This window comes from Sinocyclocheilus rhinocerous, unplaced genomic scaffold (assembly GCF_001515625.1).
Source record: "Sinocyclocheilus rhinocerous isolate Xijiao unplaced genomic scaffold, SAMN03320098_v1.1 scaffold1406, whole genome shotgun sequence".
Taxonomy (NCBI): Eukaryota; Metazoa; Chordata; class Actinopteri; order Cypriniformes; family Cyprinidae; genus Sinocyclocheilus; species Sinocyclocheilus rhinocerous.
Window position 1 is genome coordinate 14,271 of NW_015647095.1, and position 18,577 is coordinate 32,847.

Genomic DNA, 18,577 nt, shown 5'->3' on the forward strand with positions numbered 1-18,577 from the left:
TTTCAAATTATGCTGCGCTTCATGCTTTTGCCCACTGTCATATTCATGTCATTTTTACTGTGTGCTGTATGTAAAATGAGTGTTACCTTGGCTTTATTTGAAAAAATGTGATTTCCAATGCACACAAACTTCCCAGAATACTGAGTGCCCTGTTGGTTACAGTGTTTACTTACTTTTTAATTATGTTTTTATTAAATATTTATTTGTGAAAATACTTTGTATTTACTTTGTATTTTAAAGTATAAGCATGTTTATTTTACACATTTATTTTTTTAATCCATTTTCAAATGATTTCAAATTTCTTAAATATTAATTAAAATAAATAAAATGTGATTTCCAATGCACACAAACTTCCCAGAATACTGAGTGCCCTGTTGGTTACAGTGTTTACTTACTTTTTAATTATGTTTTTATTAAATATTTATTTGTGAAAATACTTTGTATTTACTTTGTATTTTAAAGTATAAGCATGTTTATTTTACACATTTATTTTTTTAATCCATTTTCAAATGATTTCAAATTTCTTAAATATTAAATAAAATAAATAAAAGTATATCGGCTTTATATCGGCCATCGGCCACCCTGCTTTCCAAGATATCGGCAGTCAAAAAAACAATATCGGTCGACCACTAATCTCCTCATTTAAAGAACTAAAAATCAATGTCACAGGACCAGCCTGTTAAAAGGCTGAAATATAATCCCAGCTCTGAATGCATCAGGACATTTCTTGTGCTTTCCCTGCAGGCTGTAAAACAGAGCGATTAAAACCGAGCTGATCTGCACGCCAGTGATTGTGGCATTGGAGTTGGCAGTGGGGTTGGCTTTTACTGTAAACGTGCACTTTGTCCAACCTCTAAGCTTTATGGCTGTTTGCAGTGCGCCGAGGTGGACAACAGCTTGGATTATCTCAAATACCGCATAAACCATAACCACTGAAAAGCATTTGATAGAAATCGTTTCTGAATATATAGATCAGAACTGAGTTTGGCAGTGGTTATGTAACTAATACATTTTAGAGTCACAATAAGTCATATCTACCCAGAATGTTCTGCAATGTGTGGCTTGAAAACAGCCCCAGTTTTACAGGTAGGTGCACTTGGCACCAAAATGTAATGTAAATGTAAAATACCAAAACGTACCACAGTTATACCCTGAAATCATGGTAATACCATGTGTTTTTTTTGGGAAAATTATTCTTGGAGTGGCATGTAAATACCACGAGCATGGATAATTGATTAATGGTTTATAGGCTATTAAAGGTACCATATATTGCTATTTGAATCAGTCACTGTACCATGGTATCGCCTGAAAGAGAGGGTGGGTTTTCCAGGATGGGTTAAGTTCATGAAGTGGCCCGGGCTTACTTGAAAATAAAGACACTCTTATTGACATATTCATATATAACTCGCGTGCACATAAAAACCTTACTGAGTGCCATAAATGTATCATGAAGCTAAGTTATTCATATAAATCTATGCAAGACATTCTTACATCTATTTAACATATTTAATATATAGAATAGATTATAAAATTGTAGATCACAGAATAAAAATTAGCTGTCGTTTGGTGTCATTCCCGGTAGTCTCCAGTTTTACAACACGCAACTCTGAAATGCGCGATGTAAACATGTTACTCACCGCGACAGACCCGGAGGAGGACGCGATATACACTCTGATGACCATCGTAATCCTCACTTGCCCTGTCTCGGAAGAATGAAGGCTGGGAAATGTTGCGCTCTCCCTTTCTATAGACTTCTTTGGACCTGCGGTGACGTCAACGCCACCCTTTGAAATTAAAGTGAGTGCGCGCGCCCGGTGTTCTATAATAAAGCCGCTCGTGCTCCATCAGTGCACTTCACTCGAGAGCGCGAGAGACTCGCAGCGCTTATCCTCTGGCTCCAGCTCAAGACGTGAATCATGGGAAATGTAGTTTCCATCTCCTACCACAAAACCGAAGGCTATCCTTGTTTTATTATAATGTATTCGATTATAATAGGTCAAATACCTGAAAAGCTACGTAAGTCCTCCTCTCAAGCAAATATATTACTGCCATAGTTAGGATGTTGCTGCGAAGTGTTATCATAATGAAATGAAATGGCAAACTACTGAATATAATAAAATATAGGAAAAACATTGTTGCCATTATGCGTATGTGTAGATTACATTTACATTTAGACATTTAGCAGACGCTTTTATCCAAAGCGACTTACAAATGAGGACAATGGAAGCAATCAAAATCAACAAAAGAGCAATGATATACAAGTCTCAGTTAGCTTAATGCAGTACACGTAGCAAGTTTTTAAAAAATCATATAATAAAAAGAAAACAGATAGAATAGAAAAAAAATAGAGCAAGCTAGTGTTAGAGGCCTATTTTGCTTTTGTTAATTGTAGCCTATAATAAATAAAAAGAAAACAAATAGATAGAATACAAAAAGATTAGAGGAGCTATAGTGTTAGTTTTTTAAAAAGAAAACAAGCAGTTAGTAAATAAATAGATGGAAGAGATGTGTTTTTAGTCGATTCTTGAAGATGGCTAAGGACTCAGCTGCTCGGATTGAGTTGGGCAGGTCATTCCACCATGTCCAAATGTTCTTAAAACATTGAAACTTATAAATATTACAAGAACGGTATAGGACCACCAACATGCCTTCTTCCATCTTTAATTTGATTTTATTAAAAATATTTTAAATCAACGAGACACTTGTGGTTGTGGCTTTCTTTTGCTAATTTTCCAAGTTTTAAAAAAAATAAATTGTATTTATTATTATATTTACATGGTATTTATTTGGTCATTTGCATGTTTGTTCTTACTGTGAAGACAAAAATATATTTTAATGGGACTCAAATTTTATTATTTGGATTTTATTTAGATATTTATCATTTTCATTTAGCATTGTTTCTATTGAAAATAGATATTTTAACCATCTATAATTTATCTATCATGTGAGTGTTATCATCACTAAGTGTTATCATAGTAACATCAGTCAGACTCTTTTAATATCTTTCTGACGGGGTTTTGCTCCTTTTAAAGCATTACCGACGCCTGACGCCTGTCTGTCAGTGTAACATCAGCCGTGCTCAACAAGTGGTGACGGACAGGGGCGCGCACGTTGCCATGGCGAAGCGTCACTATGACACCGGTAGCAGAAGGCGAGGCGCGGATTCAGAGATTTCACCAACTCCTTCAGTAAAGCACATATTCCTCTTCAAAAGCTACAATCTCCGCCATAATCGACCTCAGATGCTGTTTGATTAAAGGACAGACGACCAAAACAACCGCCTTCGCCCTCTGTTTACCGTATCGAATAAGGTTTTGCTAATCGTTTGGCGTCGTCTCTACAGTAGAGTGTTGTCCTAGTTGCACGATATAATCCCAGCTAGCTCATGTAGCTGGCTAGCGAGTTTGCGAGCCGTTAATCGAGCCACGTTATGAAGAAACTGACTGTATAGATATGGATACTTAGAAGGGTAAGAAACTGGTAAGTAACGTTACTTTTAAATTGATTTCACGCGCGTTGTTGCAGCAGTGTACGTACAGCGTTTGCTATTGCTTTTGTAACTTTTGTCATGAACACAATACGAACAATCAGGTTGTAAACAAGAAACACTAGCAGCTTCTTAAGATATACATACACGTATTAAGATACAGCCTTACATTGTTTTGTTTTAAACGAAGACACGACCGCTTTTTTTTTATTGTTTAAGGACACCTGTAGTTGGACTTACTGTTATATTGTTATATGACTTACAATTCTGCCTTTGAAAATCTCGTTTGTTATGATATTTGGCAACAGCAACTATAATAACTCCATTATTGTAAGTTCATCACAATATTATTTTATATATTTCGGAATATAAGTCAATTTTATATAGGAATATCAACCAAACTGATTGACATTTGTTGCTGTTATGGTTACTAAGGCCATTCAAACTGGCGCGTCAAGTGCAGATGGTTTCAGTTCTTGATGCCAGCATGTCATATACAGTATATCCAAAACACAATGGGCTCCTCATTGGCAATATAAAAAGTTTTATCATTAGACTGTATACGTAGAAAACTCTCTTAACTTCTGTGGTATTGTATCAGTTTTACATTTGCATAAGATTCCTTACCTAAAGGCAAGACAGGTACTTGGCAGAAAAAATGGATTTCAATTACTAATGAATGCAGATCTTTATTTTATTAGATTTTTGGCATTTTTGCTTTTATTATAATAGGGCAGATCAGAACTGACAAGAAGAGAAGCGGGAAAGAGATTGTGGGGCGGGATCGGGAAAGGTTCTTGTGTCGGGATTCGAACTCGGGACACCCATAGCGCAACAGCACTGTATGCCGGCATGCTGCCCGCAAACCTATCGGCACTGACATGAATGAAAATCTAATTTATTATAATTTGTTTATTATTATTATTATTATTATTGTTAGTAGTAGTATATTTTAAATAGGTCTGTACCTGCAGGTAGCAAATAGGGCTGATATTTATTTGGGGAAGGCCTCATATAACTCAAGATTTCCTTAATTCCGATATTTGAATATTAACTTTAAATATTTGATCCTAACTTTAAAGAATTTGTTTCTTTTTGCAAAAATTTAGATTTATGGCACTTCATAATGGGTGTCTTAATAAACATTTTACCAAAAAAGAGGGAGGTGAAAGGTCAGGCAGTAACTGAATGTGTTTAGCATGCCATTAAGGAATGAATGATATTATTGGCCACTTACAAAAGGGCAGACTCAATCTCCATGGTGACGGTGACCAGAGAGGATATCAGGATTCTGCAGGTTCAGGGACAGAAAGAGGAGGACTTGCCAGTAGCCTTACAAACGGGTCATAAATAAATTTTTATGAGGATACAACCAATCACCTGTAGCTCATTTTTGTCTTTTATCCAGCTTTATTGTTTTTTGTTCTTTGTGACACTTGGTGATTCCTTATTTGTACTTCTGATCTTTATCAACTATTGCACTTCACAAACACACTATATGCCCTGATTTGATAAGACAGTGTCTGGTTAGAACATAATACAAGTTGAATATGCAGTCTAAATGGCTTAGTGTTCGAGACTTGCTCAGTTGTGACTAAATAATAGTAATGTACGTAATTTTATGGCTGAATACTTTATATGTGTTAGTGGCTGGACACTGTATCCCCAGCCACATTGCTAGATGAGAATTAATAACACGTCACTTTTGTTAATGAGCAACAAACATGACAGTGGCTTGATGCAGACTTGATGAAGCCTCTCAGACAGCTTGAGTGTTTAGTGTCTGGTTTTATGTCACGATTCGCTGAAGGCTCACACACGATCTAATTTGCAAACATACCGTGCCGTAGCAATCATTCCTTTTCTGATTTGTGTGTTTGGATGTGTGTGTGCTGCTTATTAATTGTGAGTGAAGCACATATTCAGTCCAGTCTCAGTCTGATCTGTCTCGATCATTGTGAACTGTATTGCAGGGAGAGACATGGACTTGCATGGGGATAATCAGGAATCAGAGCACAGCCGATTGTCTCACCATAGTGACGGGAAGATCTCGGAATCTCCTTTTCGATCTGGAAAACAGGAGAAATACCGGAAAGACATTGAAAGCTCGGTTGGGGATCATGCACGAACCAGAACGCGAGAGCCGGCCGGAGACCCAGACCGGGATCGGTGTTCAGATGGAGAGAGCAGTCCCTCTTTCTACTCGGATGATTATGAAAACATCTCACACTCAGATCGGTCTCTCTCGCCGTCAGCCTCTCCATTTCCACAAAGAAGAGGGAGGTCTAGGAGAGTGTCCAGCAGCCCCTTTAGACCCAGACCGGGATCGGTGTTCAGATGGAGAGAGCAGTCCCTCTTTCTACTCGGATGATTATGAAAACGTCTCACACTCAGATCGGTCTCTCTCGCCGTCAGCCTCTCCATCTCCACAAAGAAGAGGGAGGTCTAGGAGAGTGTCCAGCAGCCCCTTACATCGAGCAGGTATGTGCACACGTTATATGTAAACATACAAGTCTGAAAAATCATGTTGAAAATCTATGTAAAAAAATCTAACGCAAACCTATAAATAAACAGGACTTTTAAGAAATTTCGAAAAATTAAAAAGAAACTTTTTGATGTACAATGATGAATAAATATTTAAGATTCTGCACAATATCTAGGTCACTAATCTTATAAGTACATTTGTAACACTGATCATGTGAACTTCTTAACATGATCATCACAATTTGAACAAACTTGTTGAGTACATATAACTTCAGCACTGTACAATATTTATGTAAAATCTTGTTTACTTCTCCTTTTCACACATCATAATGGAACAAATTCATCTGCAATTCAGAAGGTCAAATCATTTGTGTACATCTTCTAAATCACATAAAATTAGTCAGATGTCTCCTCTTATCCACCAATTACAGGTATAATGTAATTAACATGATGATCAAGGCCATCAGCAACTGAATCCTGTGGTGATTGGGCATGGCCAATTAATTTTTTTGTTGTTGTGGCCAATCATGTTTCTTGAGACTCTTTGATTACTGTGATTCAACCCAGGATCTGAGGGATGGGCGGCAGTGTTATTTTCTCACTCAAAAGATACTCAGTTGTGCAATCATATAAATGAGTCCTTGGTGTATATATCTCACGAAACCTGTGAAGGACATGGCCAGGTCACATTTCACTCCAAAAACTAAAAGATATAATAAATTATATTTTGCTTAAACAATATAAAGCCAATTTTGAGGACCAAGATTTTTACCTTATAACAATATATCACAGTTAAGCACATTTCCAGAACGATTTTAATACCATAATGCTTCACAAATAACAGATTTTTAAAATAAAATAAAATAATATAATTGAAAAATAATATAATTTAGATGTAGATGTGCTTAATTGCCATAAAAATAATGTAATGATGCAACACATCCTAATGATCCTAAAAATAGGTTTCAGTTTCTTTGTGCAAAATGTAATTTCACATCTATATTTTTTATTTAATTATTATTTTTTATTTATTTATTTATTATTATTTTTTTGTTATTTGAAGCAAAATATAATGTGGATATCAACCTTTAAATTGACTAAAGCATCGTTTAATTAGAGAATAACTGTTGTGTTCTGTAGTACCAATAATGACCAGCAGATTGCACAAGAGACATTTAGCATCAAGTGTCACGTGAATGGAAAACTATCATGTTTTTTTTGTTTTTTTTTATTAATACTTTTGTTCAGCAAGGTTGCATTAAATTGATCAAAAGTGACAATAAAGACTTTTACATTGTTACAAATAAATGATGTTCTTTTGACATTTCTATTCATCAAATAATCCTGAAAAATATGCAATTTTTGTGTTTACACCAAATATTAAGCAGCTCAACAGATTTCAACACTGGAAATAAAAAGATATGTTTCTTGAGCACAAAATAAATATTTGAATGATTTCCGAAAGACCATGTGACACTAAAGGCTGAAATTTTAGCTTTGCCATTACAAAAATAAATAACACACGTTTTATATATATTTCTCTTATATAAGTCTCATATATATGTATGTATGTATGTGTATATATATATATATATATATATTTTTTGTATTCCTATATGTGGTTGTAGCTGCACATATTTTTCTTTTTTTATGTATTTTTTTAATATTCTTTATTTTATTCTTTATTTAATTACTTATTTGTACTTATATTGGTTGTTCCTTTCAGGTGTACGTAAAGGTGTGTCACGCCGTCTCCCACCCCACTCCCATCATCCTCAGCAGCGGTCAGGAGGCATCCGATCCCAAACTTTGAGTAAAGACGCTCCATCCAAAGAAGTGGACCCGGTCACCAAACGCATGCTGTCAGCACGTCTGCTAAAGATCAACGAGTTGAAGAACGCTTTGTCTGAGCTGAGGCTGCATGCAGACGAGTTGCAGCGTGAGAACCGTTTACTGCGACAGATGCAGCTGCGGCAAGAGAAAGCTCTGCATCGCTACAATGACACAGAGAGCGAGATCTCGCAGCTGTTGTCTCGTCACAACAATGAGACTCATGTACTGCGTGAGAGGCTGAGACGCAGTCAAGAGAACCAGCGCACAGCTGAGCGCAGCCTCAGGGAAACGGACGCCCAGCTCCAGCGCTGTCGTAGCCAGCTGCAGAAACTGCAGCAACTCGCAGATGACCAGAATCTTGGAGAAAGGGAGGAACTCTCACGAAAACTAACGTACACTCAAGGCAAATTGCAAGAAAGTGAACGCAGAGTGAAGGTAAAAAATTACAATCAATCAACAATAAGTATGGCCCACTGTCCCAGGGCAAACTGTCACTTGTTGAGCTAGCACTATATCTTACGTTTTGATCATGTCTATGCATTTTTATGCCTTGCAATCTTATACAGTTGGTTGGGAATTCTGCTTGTCAACTTTTCAAACTTGTTCCAAAGGTCAAATTATCCACTGGCTAAAAAAAGGGATATTTGACCATGTATGTCATAATTTCCAGAAGTGTTTATGAATTTATGGTTTCTTGTATAATTATAATGTATATATATTTTTTCTTTTTAAAGAAAACTTTATTTTATTAAAATAAACTTTATTAAAACTTTAAAGAAAACTTTAAACTTTATAGAATTCTTATTTATATGTCTGAAATGAATAATAATAAATTATATATTTTTTTAAATTATAATTTTATTATAATTAATTGAAATAATTATGAATTTAATAATAATAATAAAATAAATATTAATAATGCATTTCACTTTTAAAATCTAAATATAACATTTACACCTTTGATTTAAATTTATAAGTCTATAATTTTTTGTGTGCGCCTTAAAATAATGTCTTTCCATAAGATAAGTGATATCCTTCTTGTGCAAACCTTCTTATTTTCTTTATACGTTTACTTTTACCATTCTTATATTGTTGGATAAATGAGTTTGAGCCAATAATATGCATACAGCTGTTACCAGAGGAAGTTAACTTTCTTTTAGGGGCTACAGTTGATTATAATGACTTCATCCTTCATCATGCAGTCAATATGTGTTTGTTTTTGTTTTTTTATGACTCTGTGTGTGTAATGTATGTAATGCGTCATCAGGAATTGGAGAAGAACATGGAGCTGAGTAGTGGGAGCTTTCAGAGGCAGCTAGCTAATGAGAGGAAGAGAACTCATGATGCACAACAGGAAGTTAAAGCACTACAGGAGGAAATGGAGAGGCTTTGCACTAAACTAAAGGTACCAAATACTTTACATAAAACACCCACAAATCATATGCAGATTTTAGTTAAATTTTTATTCTTTTAATCACAAATCCATTATGTCATAGGTTAATTAATTTTTTGCATCTTCTTATATCAGGAGAAAGAAAAGGAGCTGGATGCTCGGAACATCTATGCTAACAGGATGCTGAAAGCTTCTTCCAGAAAAGAAGCTGAGAATGTCAGCAAGCGAAAAGGTAGATCTAAGTCCCATTACACAGCTGTACTAGGCACCTTCCTCCCAGGGCTTTCTTACACACTTAAACATTGGGTTCATAATTATTATTAGCAGACAGGTAATGACTCCACAACAAACATCTTCCTATGGTGATTATATTCTCGTGAGATTCACTAGTGACTCCAGCTTTAATTACAGTGGTTCTGTGGATTAGATATATCACTTTGACATTCATATAACAATCAGAGTGTTTGAAGAGATATTGTAGGGGCTCTAAAGGGTGGAGTATTACATTATGTATATCTGTGTGCCTGTAACCTATGTATTTTGCCACATGTTTGTGTTTGTATATGTATTGAAGTCTCCAATACAACCAGCACTAAATCAGTACAGACAGAGGACAGGGCGTCCTCATTGGACTTCCCATCGCCGCCTCCAGCTCTTACCAACGAACTCCCACCTGACGACCAGACCGATGATTACCTCTCTCTGAAGGCATGTATAATCTGCTCAGTAGAGATCTTATAAATTACATGTCTTTTTGGATTTCATTTTCTGAATCTTATTTATTTATTAAACATAAGAGAACTGTAGTTCATGAAATTGCGATTAGCTTCAGTTTGTGATGTCATTACTGTAATTAGACCAATGTTCTATATAGCTTTGTTTAAAAATCTAGTGAGCTGCTTGTTGTCTTCGATAGCAACTCGCAAATAGCACTCCATTTAGGAGATTTCATTAGATTTTGAATAGTGAGAATGAAAGTACATCACACACAGATATTGGGTTAAGTAATAAATTTTTCATTTGCAACTATTATTAATTAACATTTTATATATATATATATATATATATATATATTGAATGAATGCTAAATAATAAATAGATATAAATAAATATTTTTAACCTGTGAATAATTTATTTAATTTATTTGTATGTAATGTTTATTATCGACAAATCTGTCTGCAATCTTGGATTTTTTTTAAATTAATTAATTAATTAATTATTTCTTTTCTGAGCTCATTGAACTTCACAGTATTTTTTTCTGTGAAGGATACATACAGTATAATGATGCCTTAGTTTTTGGCTTAAATAATCTTTTAGAATCTCTTGTCATTGAACAATCATGTGACGCTTTAAAGGGGTCATATGATGCTGCTAAAAAGAACATTATTTTGTGTATTTGGTGTAATGAAATGTGTTTATGCGGTTTAAGGTTAAAAAAACACATTATTTTCCACATACTGTACATTATTGTTTCTCCTCTATGCCCCACCTTTCTGAAACGCGTCACTAGGTTTTGGAACACAGCACATAATTTCTGCATATTGAGCTAGAAACCTCAGCACACAATAAAATGTCTCTCAAATTTTATAACTCATGAGAAAAGAATATATTTATTTGTGTTTCATCATCTTTCATTTTTTGATACTGTTATATTTGTAGTTATTCTTTTGTTAATAGATTGATTTTGCTCGTTATTGCTTAATTTACATCCTTTCTCATTCTGTTTTATCACCTATCGATCCTTTTAGTCAGCTCACATACCCGTGAATTTCCTTGTTAATTAATCTGAGTAATTTTTAATTATTGACTTTCAGGTTCAAAAGCCTACAGTGAATCACAGGGTAAAAAAGGTTGGCCTTGAATGTCTGTCCTTCTGTATCCCAGCATGCAGCACACAATAGAATAGACTGTAGTTCATATTCTGGCATTGCATTGCTGTATGAAGTGCTAACCTCTTAAACTCTGCCAAATAGTCTCAATAGAAGAGCACTAGTAACCTGGCTGATTTGTTTTACAGCATGAGTGTCCATGATACATAATAATAATAATATTTCTGAATTAAGAATGATCTCAGGTCAGGTTTCAAGAGCAGTTCTGGGAGACATACTTGTTTTGTCTAGATTAAAAGTCTAAAATGAAAATTCTATCATCATTTACTCACCTTCAATTCATTTAAGACTGATGACTTCTTATTTCTGTGGAACACAAAAAAGGAGAAGTTGCACAGAATGTTTATATTGTAATTTGTGATCAGTGGTGGTCAAACTCCAAAAATGGCAAAAACAAACAAACAAAAAAAATACACCATAGAGCATCAAGTATACTATATTCTCTGCAACAGCTGCTCTTGATATATTTTCAAATACGTTGCATCAGTTTTGACATCAGTGATGCCAAATGTCATTAGTTCTTGTGTCTTTTAACTGATTACGACCTGCCAAATTTAAACATCATGAGGATGAGAAAATGCTGACAATTTTCATTATTGTACAGACTAAAATAATATTTCATTGAGCAAACTTTGCGGAAATTATGAACTTTGTGTTTTACTCTATTCCAGTCCTTTGTTTGTCATCCATTTTCTTCAATAATATATCAGCAGGATCAGCAAGGCAGGGAGCAGAGACCAAGAGAAACAAAAGAATGGAAGATTCAAGAGTTTTGGAGGGAAAGGGAGAAAGAAAGAGACATGGAATCTGAGATGGTACGAACAAGGGAGAAGGAGAGAGAAGAAGAGGCAATGCATGACAGAGAAAGAAAAATGGAGCTGCTGAAAGACAAGGAGAGGCAAAGACTAGATCAACAGCAGAGCTCAAATGAGAAGAACTCAAAGGGAAAAAGAGGTAGGAAAGTAACTGGTCATAGATGCCATCCTGCTGTCTCAGTCAGTCAAATGGACATACACAAATAAATTATATAATTAACATAACAATTTGAGTAAATTAAATACTGTTAGCTAAAATATAGTTAAAATAGTATAACTAAAAAAGAAGCTCAAATAACTAAAGTTTTCAATCATGTACAGATGTATATGATGGATGTTTGTCAAATATTTAATGTACACAACAGTTCAAAAGTTGCTTATTCTCACCAAGACTGCATATATTTAATCAAAAGACAGTAAAAACAGTAATATTGCAAAATATTATTACAATTTTAAATAACTATTTTTTATTTTAGTATATTTTAAAATATAATTTATTCCTGTGATTGTAAAGCTGAATTTTCAGTAGCCATTACTCCAGTCTTCATTGTCTCATGATCCTTCAGAAATCATTATAACATGCTAATTTGGTGCTCAAGAAACATTTCTTAATATTGTTAATGTTGAAAACAGTTGTGCTGCTTCATATTTTTGTAGAAACAGTGATACATTTTTTCCAGGATTCTTTGATGAATAGAAATTGCAAAAATAAAATTTAATATAAATACTTTTTTTGTAACAATGTAAAAGTCTTTACTGACATTTTTGATCAGTTGAATGCATCCTTGCTGAATAAAAGTATTATTGGTACCGACCCCAAACTTTTGAACAGTAGTGAACTTGTTGAAATGCATGTTTGCATCTACAGTAATTCTGTTTCTTTTAAATAGGCCTGGACAGAAAGGAAGAAGATTGGAAGAGGATTGGCCTGTCTATATCTCAAAAGGAGGAAGAGAGCAGGAAGCAGCGTGAACTGGAAGAGGAACAACTTAAAGCAAGAAATCTGGAGATCCAGGCTGTCAGTCAAGAGAGTGCAGAAGAAGAATGTCAGCACAAAGAGCAGCTACTGGCTAAGATGCGTGAGATCGACATGCAGACTCAAGGTCAGGACTCGGACTTCTTTTCCGATGACACAGGAAGTCTCCGCTCTCCTCCACGGTTGTCCGAGCAACGGAACCACAACGGTATTTTCAAATTCACAGAACCAGAAGAGAACACAAACACATTGGCGAGTGGGAGAAGAGCGGGTGGTCTCCGATCACATGCACCAAGTGAGGATATTGATCTTGCGTTTGGCAGCTACGCCCCTTCTTTTGGTAAATCTGCCCCCCGTGCTGGTTTAGGTGCACGCAATGCAAATCAGCCACCTCGAGAACTAGATGAAGGGCTGGATCTGGGTGGCCTGGTCAAAGAAAGGAAGTCCAACCTCATGCAGCAGCTTTTTGGTGCCTCAGCCACACCACCTCCTTCAGATCCATCCAGCAGGATGGAGATCCTAAGCCCCCCTCTAACAAGCCAGTTCCCATCAGGACCAGTGGGTGGACGCAGGAGGGACATAGACACACCGAATGGACTAAACATCAGTTCTCTCCCCAACAATAGGAGCACTCTGCATGTCTCTGAGAGCCGACCCGCGGTCAGGGCCATTACGTCATTTGATGATGACATAGAAGAAGTCACACTCTGAATAGGGGGCTTTTATAGCCAATACGAAAGAATCAGTTTTTTGAAAACACAAGGAAAGAATCCAGAAACGTCTGATATTTTGTTCTGAGCTCCCTTATGAAGTAATCGCTGATTAAACAATGCTTAGTTTGCTAATATGCCTCTGTTTTCGAACACTTCCGGCAAAATCACAGAGGAAGACTTTTTCAGTGATTACTTTTTTCATGGTTCGGTTTGTAAAGGGTCCAATATTAACACTCGCTACACACTAAAGGCTGTAAAAGCACGGAAGGGAGTGGAAAGTTCTGTGGATGAGCAACTGACAATGCGCAAATTAAAGAACACCGACGCATCCAGATCCATAATGACCAAAGTAATCTACCAAGAGCTGCGCCAGTTAGCAACTATGGCTGCCATGTCAAATGCAAAATGTGTTAATTGGTGGCAAATAGTGGTAAACTGACTACCGCAAACCTTAAGAAATCGCATTGTATGATATATTTAAATACTCCCCTCCTATAAATTTTGCATCTGAAATGGAGATTCCTACAAATGCATATACTTCACAGTAGTTTTTTTTTACACCAACTGAGGGTTTGCGCTGGCGCAAGCTTTTAGCAAATCTGGCCCTAAATGTAAAAAATGTCACCTGTAGGCAAGTAACTTTTAAGGAACCACAGTGTAATAGATGATTTAAGTCAAACTTTAAGAATGACAATCTAACCCTTGCTGATGTAATCAAAAAGAGTGATTCATATCAAGAATGTACGACCCGTCAAATAGGGAAAACATCCGTTGTGACTTGCACGTCGTCTAAACAACTTATACCTCAGTGGAAAATTCTGAAGTTTATCAGAGACGCTTAAAGGGATTTAGGTACTTGTTTTTTGTCAAAAATCTGATACATAGTGACCTTGCTGGTCATGCTTTTGTTTTGGTGGCTACAAGTTTTGAAAATTGTGGGGGGCAAAAAATCAGGTATTTTGTTTAATAAAAATAATTCATAAAACACTTTCATGTTGAGTAAGTAATATTTAAGGACTAAAACTTTACATTGAGCCCTTGATCGGTGTGGGAGACCAGGTCATTTTGGACTTTTCCTCTGTGTGTTGTTTTTATTGCTGAGAAACCCCCTTGCATACCACATGGAAAGAAGTTAAAGTTAATGTTGTATTTGGATTTTCTCACCATTTTACAAGAACGTGATAATTAGAGCTAGAGGGTGGTATGCATTAGCTGATAGTCTTGTGTAAGATTCAGTTTATGGGTTTGTCTGAAAGGAAGAGCTCTGCACTTTCAGTACTGATATGAGTGTGACAGAGCTTTGCCCTCTCAGAGAGCTACTCTGCGTCTTCTCCCACACAGCACTTTTAGTCTCTCACCCCTTCTCTCATTTTAGATAAATGTTAAATGTAAAGTTTGTAGTTTATAGATGAAACAATGAGACAAATACTCAAATTATATCTATACAGGACACCCAAAAATATGGACAGTTACAAATGTGTGAATTTCTTTGCATTAGATAGCAAAATATCTAACCAAGTGGCATTTTCTCAAATCTAACAAACCGGTCCCAATTTGAGATTTTGTTGTACTATTTAACATTTTTAAAGCTTCTGTTTCTAAGATGTTTGCTTGAAAATTGAACTTGTGCTGATAAATGGCTCTTGGTTTGATATTTTATTATTTAATACAGTGATTCTATGTGTGGTACGTTTACACATATTTTTGGGGGCCACTGTATATGTTTTTGTTTATGTGCGCGGTATGATCCTTTTTACTTTAACCATTTAGTAACCAGAAAACTCTGAAGTAACTTGACTTGCACTTGAATTCTCAGCTAATACAGTGTCTTTGTTGGTCTGCTTTCACATAATGAGTTTTCATTTTTATAAATGCGGGGTTTTCTGTGAGAATGTTTCAAGTGGTTGTGTTAAATTTTTTAGTGTAATTAGAATATATGTTTTGCTCTATACAAATATTTCAGGGTTTCTCAAGTACTGAGACATCTGTTGTGAAATACTAGAAATAATGTGGTTGATGTTGCTTATCGTGACTTTTTAATGAGGGATGTCACAATTTATACATGGACTTAAAGCAAAGATAGATTTACATTTGAAATATACTGTAAACACGAATCAAATACTTGACTATGTTTCATTTTCAAAAGACTCCCAGACTTTTCATCTCATGGCCACCATTACTCAACTTTTTTAAAAGAACAAAATCTGGCAATAATCTAGAAATTCTCACTGCAAACTGACTGAGATCTATAAATTGCTATGCTTTTAATGGTGATCCATCAGTTTTCCAAAGCACTGTAGCATGTTACTGTAGCGCTAAAATGGTTCATTGTGAAAGCAAATTCTATTATTTATGATATTACAATGGCTTGAGGTTGATTTTGTGCATGTTTTTTGTTTGTTATCTGTTAGTAGATTTTGAAATAGTGATCCTCGATGATCATTCAAATACAGTTTTTATGGTTAAAGTGTGTTTGTTACGTCTTTCCACAAGCTTTTGAAAGAGAGATGTCATCAACATCATACACACTGGAATACGCATAACCATTAGTCAGCACATGACATTGTGTATGGAGTGATCTCCAGAATCAGATCCATAGACGTGTGTGACCTAGAAATGTATGTTTGCTACATGAACATCCTCTGTCATTAACAGGAAACCTCTGATTGTCTTCTCTGGAGTGGCAGCAAGCTTCCAAAGGTACATGTGTGTTGTGAAGCATGGTAGAATGTTAACCATTGTCAAGTTACTATAGAATGTTATCCATTGTAAGGTCGTGGCAGAGATGTGGCCATTGTGGAGGGATGCTATTGTGAGCTTGGGGGCGAATGGTTCTGTGCATTTAACCTCAATCACATGACTGTCGTGTGAATCAGTTATATCAATGATGAGACTATTATAGGTTTATAGTGTGAATCTTGTGACACACCTGTCAAGAAAATGTCACATTTCTGTATGTAACAATTCATAAAGATGTTTTGCCATATATCAGAGATGCCCAAACCAGGGCCTGTGGACCAAAGTTGGCCATGATAAACTGATTTAGCCCACTATGTCATAACACAAGGACAGGCAAAATAGGAGAAAAAAAACATGCCACTGAAGCATATATTCAATTATAGTTTATATTTTGGTTTTAACATTTTTTGTTTTATTTTTGCATTGAAATGTTAAAAAGCAATTATTACTAAAATTGATTAAAATACCTTAAAATAAAAAATATATTTACATTTTTCTTTAATTATTTATTTTTATTATAATATAATTGGATATAATGCAAAATGGCCCTCAGACAGGTTTGATTTTTGGCCCTTTGTATTATAAGTTTGGGCACCTTTAGGCCTGTATATATTATTTTATATATTATATTTGCCACATATATTAATTATTATTATTTATTAAATAATGGTAGTATTTATTGTATTACTTTTAATGTATGCTTATTTAAATAAAGACATTTTTGGTCTTGTGTATTACAGTCATTTTAAGGTTTAAGGTAATTTTCTCTTTTGATTTTGGGATGAAATGTGTCCTCCTCTGTGACGTTTCTGTGAGATTTATACATTTTAGATTGTAATATTCCAGTTTCAACATTTAATTTCCTTAATTCATTCATGCTTATTTAACAGGAGTGATACTGAAGTAGAGACGTCAGCTGAGGTAAGTAAATGTTACTTTAATATAAGTAAATGTTATTCTGTGATTCGATACGTTGCAGAGTTACTTAGCACATCAATGGACACCATTTCTTTTTTTCAGTGTACGCTTGCATTTCTTTTGAGGCCGCGCATACGTTTCCCATACAGCCGAGCGTGCGGTGTCAAGCGTGGATTGGTGTGTCGTCGCTTTATCCCCCTCTCACGCGGACCTTTAAACCCATCCAATACAAAGCGCTGTCATTTGCATACAGAGAGCGCGTAACCAATGAGGTTGAGCGGCTGAAGAGCTTTCCTAAAGTCGAACCAATGTCTGAGCGCGTTATATTAACATATTTGCCTCGCAGACCAATCGCTTTGAGGAATGGTGGTTAAGTGTGGACCGAACTGACCAATGGACAAAGACGAGGGTAGAGTCTGAGGTCTGCATAATATTAACATGTTATTACCAGAGGTGTTTTAGATATTGATCGGTCGTAGTTAAACTCACTTCCCCACCTCACAGGTCCATACCTGCTTTTCTAATTTAATAAGACAAGTGACAGGAAATTTTGTAAAAATGCCCAAGAGGAAGGTAAGCTAGTTTATATTTAAAATCTTGATTTTCCCTGCTTTTTTAAGAAATAGCGGCTCGCGTTTCAACGACGAGAACGTACGCAGCGTCGAGCAGGTAAAACGAGGATCAAGTTTTTAAAAGCGTTCTATCCTAATCCGCGGTTTGGATTATGGAATCCTGCAGAAGCAATGGAACGTTCGGTCTTCATTCGATCATCGTCACACTTGCTGATTTCCTCCATGATAGTTGGCGGTTTAATAACCCGATGCCTCTTTCGCAGTGAAGTCGCCACTTTGTGCGCACTTGTGCTGAATGTCACTTTGCGGTGATGCTTCAGTCGCTCTCGGTTAGAATCAAAGCCGAGCGCTCTGCTCTCGCCGAATGCGTACGATACTCGCTCACCTCCATTTTGAGATGTTCGTTTTTTATTAGCTCATTTTCGTCGATCGATAGAGGTCCTCATTATTTTTGTATAGCCATGTTTGAACCGACAGGCTCTTCCTCCACCCCCATTGCGGAGCGGCAGACCCGTATGTAACCGAGCGCTTTTTCAGACACACTCAACTCTTTTTCGCCTATAAAGGCGATTGTGGCGGTTAGACAAAACAAAACACTGTTGAACTGTGGACTTCGTAGGGAAAAAATGATTAACAATGACCATACTAACATCACAGTATGTTTCATTTTTAAAAATGCTCAACTGATGCTTTATTGATATTGACCCACAGTCCACTGAGCTTCACCATCCTACATCATCGGAAGGCGTCGAATAATG

The 18,577-nt window shown here is 35.9% G+C and overlaps 3 protein-coding genes across 7 annotated transcripts in view; 2 read left to right on the top strand and 1 right to left on the bottom strand.

Annotated features, from left to right (window-relative positions):
* Nucleotides 1–1,825, bottom strand: part of LOC107708803 (SH3 domain-binding glutamic acid-rich-like protein 2) — a 12,475-nt gene extending 10,650 nt beyond the window's left edge. The window contains exon 1 of the mRNA XM_016513116.1: nucleotides 1,638–1,825. Within this exon, the coding sequence (XP_016368602.1) occupies nucleotides 1,638–1,682 (45 nt within the window). The 5' untranslated portion in view covers nucleotides 1,683–1,825. The remainder of the gene's footprint in view (nucleotides 1–1,637) is intronic.
* Nucleotides 1,826–3,105: 1,280 nt separating this feature from the next.
* Nucleotides 3,106–14,113, top strand: LOC107708802 (lebercilin-like). Of its 4 annotated transcripts, none has more exons than XM_016513111.1 (10): nucleotides 3,106–3,480; nucleotides 5,461–5,673; nucleotides 5,831–5,968; nucleotides 7,698–8,239; nucleotides 9,072–9,209; nucleotides 9,333–9,429; nucleotides 9,772–9,905; nucleotides 11,012–11,047; nucleotides 11,797–12,040; nucleotides 12,792–14,113. In XM_016513111.1, exons 2-10 carry the CDS (start codon nucleotides 5,469–5,471, stop codon nucleotides 13,586–13,588), a joined length of 2,331 nt encoding a protein of 776 aa, XP_016368597.1. In that variant the 5' UTR covers nucleotides 3,106–3,480; nucleotides 5,461–5,468; the 3' UTR covers nucleotides 13,589–14,113. The 4 variants fall into 4 exon arrangements, with proteins under 4 accessions (XP_016368597.1, XP_016368599.1, XP_016368600.1 ...); XM_016513113.1 differs by having other exon boundaries at nucleotides 11,012–11,038; XM_016513114.1 differs by lacking the exon at nucleotides 11,012–11,047.
* A 3,561-nt stretch (nucleotides 14,114–17,674) lies between these two features.
* Nucleotides 17,675–18,577, top strand: part of LOC107708804 (high mobility group nucleosome-binding domain-containing protein 3-like) — an 8,372-nt gene continuing 7,469 nt past the window's right edge. Inside the window, exon 1 of one of the 2 annotated variants that reach the window (XM_016513117.1) lies at nucleotides 17,675–17,820. In XM_016513117.1, coding sequence (XP_016368603.1) covers nucleotides 17,806–17,820 — 15 coding nt within the window. In that variant the 5' untranslated portion in view covers nucleotides 17,675–17,805. The remainder of the gene's footprint in view (nucleotides 17,821–18,577) is intronic. The other variant, XM_016513118.1, reaches the window with a different exon arrangement.

Bases quoted from the DNA above. Each gene is read 5' to 3' on its own strand.
- LOC107708802 (XM_016513111.1), top strand. From the start codon at position 5,469: ATGGACTTGCATGGGGATAATCAGGAATCAGAGCACAGCCGATTGTCT. The intron at 9,430-9,771 runs GTAGATCTAAGT...TATGTATTGAAG, and splicing joins GAATGTCAGCAAGCGAAAAG to TCTCCAATACAACCAGCACT. The intron at 11,048-11,796 runs GTTGGCCTTGAA...ATAATATATCAG, and splicing joins TGAATCACAGGGTAAAAAAG to CAGGATCAGCAAGGCAGGGA.